The 9776-nt window shown below is 47.8% G+C and overlaps 1 protein-coding gene across 1 annotated transcript in view; it reads left to right on the forward strand.

The window, feature by feature from the left end:
• klf7a (Kruppel like factor 7a) overlaps positions 1 to 9353 on the forward strand; it is a 36486-nt gene extending 27133 nt beyond the window's left edge. The window contains exons 2-4 of the mRNA XM_072657284.1: positions 602 to 1178; positions 6380 to 6503; positions 8196 to 9353. Coding sequence (XP_072513385.1) covers positions 602 to 1178; positions 6380 to 6503; positions 8196 to 8247 — 753 coding nt within the window. The 3' untranslated portion in view covers positions 8248 to 9353. The remainder of the gene's footprint in view (positions 1 to 601; positions 1179 to 6379; positions 6504 to 8195) is intronic.
• The last annotated feature ends 423 nt before the right edge of the window (positions 9354 to 9776 follow it).

The raw sequence follows: 9776 nt of genomic DNA on the forward strand, positions 1-9776 counted from the left end.
ATAGAGAGACAGAGGGAGAGAGAGCGAGAAAAAAAGGAGAGAGAGAGAGAGAGACTCGACTCTCTGTCAGAGTGTCATGGAAGTAGATGCACAAAACCATCAGTCATTGCCATCGTGGAGCAGTGCTGGGACTAAGTTTAGAGTGTGTAACCAATGATTTTCCATCGCGCTCGCTTTCGATATTTCATGCCGGAGGACCTTGAAGGACATCTGATGGGTTCTGTAATGCCTGAACTGGGGGAACATGGTTGTAATGGACCAGAATTATATCTGGTGTTGTGCTGCAGGGTGAAGAAGTGGGGCCTCTTTAGTTCTTTGACTATATGATATCATATTGGGTCTATTGGGTCCGTATAGCTGGGTTCTAGATTGAATTGTGGTTCTACAGTGACTCTGAACACTTGTTAAGGTCCTTTCCCTCATTCCTCAATGGTCAGGAACTCCTGACCATCATACCTGTAGTATATTATCAGGTCTTATTTGGGTCTTGGCGTATTCTCAGCACTGCAGTGAAACCACCGTAGCAGTCCCATGGGGGTCCTGCGGAAGATCAGTCGGCAGTTTGCTTGTCTAACTAAACCAAACCCCTCTGTTTCTCCAGACGTGCCTGGAGCTGGAGCGCTACCTCCAGACGGAGCCCAAGCGGCTGTCGGACCTTTTCGAGGATGAGCTGGACTGCTTGCTTTCGCCGGGCTACACGAAAGCGGACAACGAGGAGGACATGCTGGACCCGCTCCTTTCCAATCTCAGCGACCCCCCCAGCCCATCTCCACCCCTCCTCAGCCCCCCTCGAGAGCCCCTTACCTCTTCGTCTGCCGTCCTGCCCAGCCCAGACCTCAACGCCGCCACGGTCAACGCCGCTCAGCTGAACGCGGTCACCTCCCTGACTCCGCCCTCTTCACCAGAACTGGGACGCCACTTGGTCAAGACTGCCCACACTCTCTGCACCTCGTCGGATGGTACGCTCATGCTGAAGCTGGTGGCCCGGAAGGTGGCCACGGCCAGGCCCACCTCGCCCGAGCACGGTGGAAGCCACAGCGACGGAGAGCAAGGCGGCCCAGCAGGAGGTACAGACTTGGCCGAGAACAAGAAGAGGGTCCACCGCTGCCAATTTAACGGCTGCCGGAAAGTTTACACCAAGAGCTCTCACCTGAAGGCACACCAAAGAACACACACAGGTAAGAGCTCGATAGTCTATAACCCTGCCTTACATCCAGTACATCGTTGCTGGCAGCAGAGCATCCCTTACAGCCCATAGATACATATGTGTAAGTACTATAGATTGGAGACAAACATTATATATATATATTCACCACGGACTATAAGAACCACAGGATTAACACCTCAGTTCTCGCGGTGATGTGTCTAGCCACTCCAGCAGCAAACCTTTTCTCAAGGCTGCGACGGTACTCCGTCACAGGCTTCGGGAGAAGGCCGTAACTCTCTGCACATTCGTTCTCCATCCAGCAGCGCTCAGCCTGCCGTCACACCACTGTCTGCAGAGTGAGTAAGTGCTCTGCGATGGATGGGCAGGGTGGAATGAGACGTGAGGGGAGCATATATGGGCATGCATGCACCCAATTTTCTCAGCCCCCTATATAACTCCATTTAGCAGACCATGGCTAGTCCTATCGAATTGCACCACATGCTGACATGCTAACAGCACCTTGCCGTTGACCGCTTGACAACCGGTCCAGTTTATTGATAGAAAGCTATTAGGAAACAGTAGGCCTGGCTTTGTAGGTTAACATCGGCTAATTTGATGGACTAATACACACTACAGCAGTACTGTAGCGCGCTCAGAAAGTCCAGGTAAGCAGGAAGCAAGTTAGCTGTGGTGGAACAGAGCTCCTCTGTAGCCAAGGATAGCAGCGAGGATAGGACGTGAAATTGTCTGAGAATCGTGACTAGCTCTGTTTTTTATCTAACAACCGAGGCAAAAAACAGTGTTAGCTAGCTAAGCAGCTATTTAGGTGGTCATATAGGTTGTGTTTACAATACAACAATAAGGATAGCTCTTGAAATTCCCTGAGAATGTTTTCTTTATAAAAACCGAGGAAAAACCCAGTGTTCGCTAGCTATTCGGCTATTTACGTGGCCGTATAAAGGTTGTGTTTACAAAATGACAACAATAATAGCACTTGAAACTGTCTGAGAATCATGACTATCTCTGTTTTTTATTAAAAAAACTGAGGAAAAACCCAGTGTTAGCTAGCTAACCGGCTATTTAGGTGGCCGTATAATGGTTGTGTTTACAAAACGACAATAAAGATAGCACTTGAAACTGTCTGAGAATCATGACTATCTCTGTTTTTTATAAAAACTGAGGAAAAGCCTAGGATTAGCTAGCTAATCGGCTATTTATGTGACCGTATAAAGGTTGTGTTCACAAAACGACAACATGGATAGCGATTGAATTTTCCTGAGAATCGTGACTAGCTCTGTATTTCTTTATAAAAAACTGAGGAAAAACCCAGTGTTAGCTAGCTAATCGGCTATTTAGGTGGCCGTATAATGGTTGTGTTTACAATACGACAATAAAGATAGCACTTGAAACTGTCTGAGAAATGTGACTATCTCTGTTTTTTATCTAACAACCGAGGCAAAAAACAGTGTTAGCAAGCTAACCAGCTATTTAGGTGGTCATATAGGTTGCGTTTACAATACGACAATAAGGATAGCTCTTGAAATTCCCTGAGAATCGTGACTAGCTCTATATTTCTTTATAAAAACCGAGGAAAAACCCAGTGTTCGCTAGCTATTCGGCTATTTACGTGGCCGTATAAAGGTTGTGTTTACAAAACAACAATAAAGATAGCACTTGAAACTGTCTGAGAAATGTGACTATCTCTGTTTTTTATAAAAAAACTGAGGAAAAACCCAGTGTTAGCTAGCTAATCGGCTATTTAGGTGGTCATATAGGTTGCGTTTACAATACGACAACAAGAATAGCACTTGAAATTCTCTGAGAATCGTGACTATCTCTGTTTTTTCTCAAAACTGAGGAAAAACCCAGTGTTAGCTAGCTAACCAGCTATTTAGGTGGTCATATAGGTTGTGTTTACAAAACGACAACAATAATAGCACTTGAAATTCTCTGAGAATCGTGACTATCTCTGTTTTTTTTATAAAAACTGAGGAAAAGCTTAGGATTAGCTAGCTAATCGGCTATTTATGTGACCGTATAAAGGTTGTGTTCACAAAACGACAACATGGATAGCGATTGAATTTTCCTGAGAATCGTGACTAGCTCTGTATTTCTTTATAAAAAACTGAGGAAAAACCCAGTGTTAGCTAGCTAACCAGCTAATTTGCTAGCGTTTTACAGGTAAAACAACTGTACTGTTCACACAAAACCCATAGCAGTGATAGCCTGGCTGCCTGATTTAGTAGCTAGCATCACTTTTGAACAATTTCAGCTCACAGAACTATCACCTTCTTTCAAAGAGCCTAGCCAGTGTTTATCCTGGTGTTAGCGAGAACTCTGTTTGATTTGACCGAAGATCATGCTGCTTTGCCATCAGCAGTCAGAGCCTGAGAGAGCGCAATTAGCCATGCTGTCTCAAGATGGGTAGATGGCGCTCCATCCCCTCATCACTCCCATCGTAATGCTGCCCGGCCCAGTCGTCTTTCGGCTGATCCGTCATTTCCCTGCCTTGTGCGGTTTCTGGCGCGCTGAGCCCGGAGTAGCATCGATATCAGCACCATGCTCACTGTTTTTGCAGCTGCTCTGTTAAGGTGGAAATGTTACATATTGCTTCTTTAATGTACTTGATGTTCAGTTTATTAAAGAATTTAATGTTGTCAAAGTAAGATATATACATGAGAAGCTCTCACAAGGCCCTGACTCATAAACTGGAGTCAGATTGTTCTATGCTTGTCAGATATTCCAGTAAATACATGGATGCAGTTCTCTCAGGTCTCAGGTTCTTCTTGGTCCAGGCCACTTCTTCGGCCAGCAGTAGAAGCCAGGATGTGAGAGCGCATCCCTCATTACCATTAGTTTATTTAATGTGTGGCGTGAGGAAGGCAGGAAGAGGTGTCAGAGGTCAGGCCAGATTTATCTGCTTAGTCTTTGGCTTTCAGGACCATTGCACTGAATCTTGATTCGGGGGGCTGTGCTGGTGGGAGCAGGCCCAGAATACCTCCTTAAGATATACCCACTCCAAAGCAGCCCCACTCTAGACTGCCTGGCTGCAGTTAAACCAGGCAAAAGTAATTAACTGTGTTTCAGGCACCTGTAAGGCTGCTCAAACCGTGTGTGTGTGTGAGAGAGAGAGAGAGAGAGAGAGAGAGAGAGTGAGTATGTGTGTGAGTATGTGTGGGTTTGAGCGAGTCGGGGGGGTGGAGGTGGTCCGTTGCCAAGTATCTGGTGCATCTCCGTCGAACAGTGGACTGTAATTGGGGAAACGGCTGCTTGTGCTTGGCATCGGTGTCAACTTACAGCCTCCTCCATACACCGCTGTCCTCGCAAACACACACACTCGCTCGCGCGCACACACACACATAGCATGCGCTGCTGTGGTTGCCAGGCAACTACATCCTCCCTTGGCAGCAGCAGCCATAATTGGCTGCTTTCAGATTCGACCGGCTGCACTGCCGCCTCCCGTCTTACGCTCGCGTCTGGTTGCTAGGTGACCGACTCCAGCATCCATGCCTGCCTGACTTATAATTGCTTGGTGTTGTGGCCATGGTGGGCGCAGGTCTAAACCTGCCAATGGTGTGTGTGTGTGTGTGTGTGTGAGTGCTGTGTGTGGAGGCGGTGTTGAAAAAGACTGGCTTTCCACGCATTCCCTCAGGAAACCACAGCAATCAAATGCAATTCCAGGAAGGAGTGTGATCATTTAATTAAAGTGATCAGATGCGCTGGTGTTCATCGCTCTTGATTAAGGTGATTTGCAGTCAGGTCTTGCTGCGGTTGAGGGTGTAGACTGTATCCAGGGCTTTTTGCAATGCTTTCCTATGATCATAGGCTTCTGGGCGATGGGCAAAAACTGGTGTACATACCAATTCCCTATATTTATCTGCTAACACCCACATAAGCATCACATGACTTCTGGCATAAACCTATGGATTCATTTATAAAGGCTTATTTCAGCAAGTGTCAGTTGCCACCAATATGGAAATCTAATATATGGCATATTTTTAAATATTTAAATATATGAAATTCCCTTACCTTACATATATAATAATGGTGAGATATATGTGACATATATGCCAATATATATGAGAAATTGGCCATTATCCAACATGACACATCTGGATATTTGATCTTCTCTTGATCAAAATTAAAAGATGGAGGTAATATAACTAAACCTGTACATCTGAGGAAATACTAGGGCAACAAGTGGCTCAGCAGACTAAGACTATATGCCCCGAGGATCGAATAGAATCCCAAGGTCGTGCTCCTTCGCCATCAGCATCTGGAGCCTGAAAGAGCACAATTAGCCATGCTGTCTCAAGGTGGGTAGATGGCGCTCTCTCCTGTCATAGCTCCTATTGTAACGCTGGCCAGCACAGTCGTCTTTCGGCTAATCCGTCGCTTTCCTCCTACCTAATGTAGTTTCTGCCAAGCTGAGCCCAGAGTGGCAACGGTAGCGGCGCTACGCCCCTTTGTTCCAAGTCAATGGAGCAATAGCATGATTTTGCAGCCACTGTGTTATGGTGTTGTCAGGCGGTTGCTATTGTATCCCAGGTAGTTGCTATGACATGCTAGGGGGTTGATTTAGGACCCCAAGTGGTTGCTCCGGTGCTATGGCGTAAGATGCTTAAGGTGACGCATCAGGTAAAACTGGGCTCAGCTTCCAGACTGGGCCTAAAAGCTCCATCTCTCCCAAAACGAGCCGGCCTTGTTGGGAAGATTTGTGGCCGTGGCTGATGGTGGAGACAGAGGCATCTGGCTGACAGTAAATATGAAGTTCCTCCCCATTAAGCATCATTACTGCACTAATGATCGCCTCAGCCGCACACCCAAATACGCTCCACACCCCCATTTATACATCAAACCACGCAGATAAACAGACCCCCGCACGCACAGGCAGACTCTACGCCAAGTACACCGACCCGCCCCCCTCGCAGCGCCTTCCGCAGAGGGAAACGTGCGACGTCGGAAGCCTAAGTGCGTTCCCCCCATCTGCCGAAACCGGGCGAGCGCTCATCGCTGGGCGTGAGTTTGTTCGCCGTGACAGCTGCGCTGCCTAATGACAATCATGTATTTCATAAACTCCAATTGTGTCTGCGCCCCATTCAGGCAGGCTAATCAACTCCAGCACGAGTGAATTACAGACCTACTGCCGTCAGTCTCCCTCAAGGCAGAAATGTGGGTGTGTGTATGGCAATCTGTTAAAAGTGTGTGTGTGTGTGTTTGTCTGTGCCTCAGGTGAGAAGCCCTACAAGTGCTCGTGGGAAGGCTGCGAGTGGCGGTTCGCTCGGAGCGACGAGTTGACGAGACACTATCGCAAACACACCGGCGCCAAGCCCTTCAAGTGCGCCCACTGCGACAGGTGAGACCCCCAAACAAGCAATGCTGAGTTCATATCTGTACCGTAATCAGAACCTCGGTATTGGAGGTCCATTCACGCCAGTACACCTTTTTTACTGACTGCCAGGAGTTTTACAACCCTGTTTACCACCCTGTTACGTTACCCGCAAACCAAACACGCCGGGTTTCCTATTATGTTTTTTGGATGAATAAAAAAATAATAGGCTTAGCTTTGACTGGCTGGTTTACGTCACACAGACTAGCCTAGCCTAGCCTAGCTTAGCGTAAGCAATATATATATATATTTATTTATTCATTTATTTATATAAAGGGATTGTTGAATCTCGCTTAATGCCATTGCTGGTCACCTCGCACTGACCAGATGCTCTGCAGTGAATCTGGACTCATCCTCCTTTTGATGTAAATAAGTCCTTCACGCATTTTAGGCTCTCACTGTCTCTCTCCCCTAGCAGTGCTCCTCCCTCCCTGCCTTTCCTGCCTTTTCGGACACCTTCGGGAATCCACTCTGCTGCTGTCAGGGGAGGCCTAGATTACCATTAGAATGAATACTGTGTGTGTGTGTATTCATTCACACACACACACAGACACACACACAGACTCCCTGTCTGAACCCAGCCTTAAATACAGCACAGTCAAACACATAACCTGTAGACCGGCCCTCGGGCAGAGCTGTAATCCGTCCTGCCTGTGTCCGGACCCCTGTCTAGGGAGGGGCAGGTGGAATCGGACCAGCTGGTATGATGCCTCCTGGCAGCATCTCGAGTCACCATCTGTCAAACCCTGCCAAAAAAAAACCTACTTTCTGAGCACTGTAGCCCAGTCATTCCTCCTGTGTTTATATATATTATATATATTAAATTATATATATTAAAGATATAGAGGGTTTTCTGTCCAGAAAGATGTGCTGCACTGCCGGACTGGGTTGGTTATATGTGAGAGCTTTACGTAAGCTGGTGAATTAACCCTTAATTAACTCAAATATCATGTTCAGATCTCAAGTCATGGTTTAGCGAGTGGCTAAAATGATGGGTTCTAGCTAAACGACTAGAACTGATGACTGATTCAAGTTTGGTTCTGAATGTTTAAACCAGCCTGATGTTTTGAGCTGAAAGTAAGAATATAGCATCTTTATTAGCCAATTTAGCGTTTTTATTAGCTGATTTAACCCAATTTAGCGTCTTTATTAGCTAAGCTAACCAAAATGTTCTATTTACAGTTTTCTAGCGTAGCCTTTGCTAGCTACGTTTTGAAGCAAATGAATCAAATAGATGATGATTTTAGATTGAGGTTAAGATTAGGCTTAAAATTAGGGCCAGTGTCTGAGCCTGCGGGACACTATGGTCTATTTAATGGACATTTAGCCGAAGATACTAAAAATGTTTTCAGTAAAATATGAAACTGTAAAGACGCTGAAACTACTGCAGGTCAAAATCCTGGTCCTCAAGCACCATGCCCCCCCCAAAAATGCCAGTATGGCCGAGACTGATCTTCCTGAAGCTATCATGATATTTCTTAATTAGCTAATGGTCATTAGCAGCAAACAAGCTTTCATCATTCAACATCGACGTTAGCATTTCAGATGAAATTATGCATGACCCCGTCCCTTCAGTCTTTCGGCGAGCACCGTGTCGAGTGGCTCGTTGACTGCCTCGCATCTTCACACTCTGTTTTCTGCCCCTCCCTTCTCCTACAGGTGCTTCTCGCGGTCAGACCACTTGGCACTGCACATGAAAAGGCATATTTGAAGAGGAGGAGCTGGCACGAAAGCGAGGGGGAGGAAGAGGAAGTGGGGGATTGGGGGAGAGAAGAAGACAAGAGAGAGAGAGAGAGAGGAAGAAGGAAGGAGGGATTGCACCAGGTCTGTCTGCCTGTCACCCCAGCTGGATACCCTGAAGGGTGCCTACAGGGCATGGTCGGATATGCTGGATACACCCGAACGCTCGCCGCAGGAGTTCGGGCAGGAACGGTCAGACGAGGCAGATTGATTTGCCTGGTCCGCTTTTGGAGAACTGATACGACCTTGACCAGCCCAGGAGCCAGTTATAGAGTGGAACCTGATCTAGTCCCGCTTCAGGACCTGCCCTGCCGAGCGGTTTCCTGGCTGCTGGTTTCAGTTCAGACACAATGCTTCATTCTCTTATTGACTGATCTGTACGTGCTTCATCCTGAGCCTACATGACTGGGACCTTCTGAACCTCTGAGTTCAGTACACGACAGAGGCTCGTATTGTATGGACTGTCTGTAAAGATTCGTATGAACGGATGTGGCGCTCCGAAGGATCTTTACGTTGACTCCTGCGCTAATGTTCTGGCTCTTACTTTTTGGGCCAGTCGTATCTTTTGTGGTTCCTCCAGCCAGTGCTGGGATCTACTGTACCATGATATCCTTCAGCACAATGAAGAAGCTGGTTGGAGGCAGTGGAACAAAAGACACCAACAGACATCCCTCCCTCATCCCTCCCTCCCTCCCTCATCCATCCCTCCCTCCCTCCCTCATCCATCCCTCCATCCCTCCCTCCCTCCCTCATCCATCTCTCTTTTCCTCCCTCCCTCATCCCTCCCTCCATCCCTCCCTCATCCATCCCTCCATCCCTCCCTCCCTCATCCATCCCTCCATCCCTCCCTCATCCATCCATCCCTCCCTCCTTCCATCCCTTATCCCTCATCCATTCCTTCCTCCATCCCTCATCCATCCCTCCATCCCTCCCTCCATCCCTTATCCCTCATCCATTCCTCCATCCCTCAGTCATCCATCCCTCCATCCCTCCCTCCATCCCTTATCCATCCATTCTTTCTCCCTCCATCCCTCATCCATCCCTTCCTCCCTCCCTCCCTCATCCATCCCTTCCTCCCTCCCTCCATCCCTTATCCCTCATCCATTCCTCCATCCCTCAGTCATCCATCCCTCCATCCCTCTCTCCCTCCCTCCCTCATCCATCCCTTCCTCCCTCCCTCCATCCCTCCATCCCTCTCTCCCTCCATCCCTCCATCCCTCCCTCATCCATCCCTCTCTCCCTCCCTCCCTTATCCATCACTTCCTCCTCCATCCCTCCTACATCCCTCTCTCGAATATCCCTTCTTCTCTCCCTCATCCATCCCTCCTACATCCCTCTCTCCCTGCCAACCAGCAGCTGCGCAGCGACACTTTTGGACCTGAAAAATACAGACAGAGTCCCTTTTTCTGAACTCTGATCTCCCGCGACACTTTCCTCTGCCTTCGTCCCCTCCCCATGTGCACAGTGAAGGAGCTGTTGCCATTTGCACAAGTGCAAGTG

The sequence above is a fragment of the Salminus brasiliensis genome, chromosome 15, assembly GCF_030463535.1.
Source record: "Salminus brasiliensis chromosome 15, fSalBra1.hap2, whole genome shotgun sequence".
Classification (NCBI taxonomy): Eukaryota; Metazoa; Chordata; class Actinopteri; order Characiformes; family Bryconidae; genus Salminus; species Salminus brasiliensis.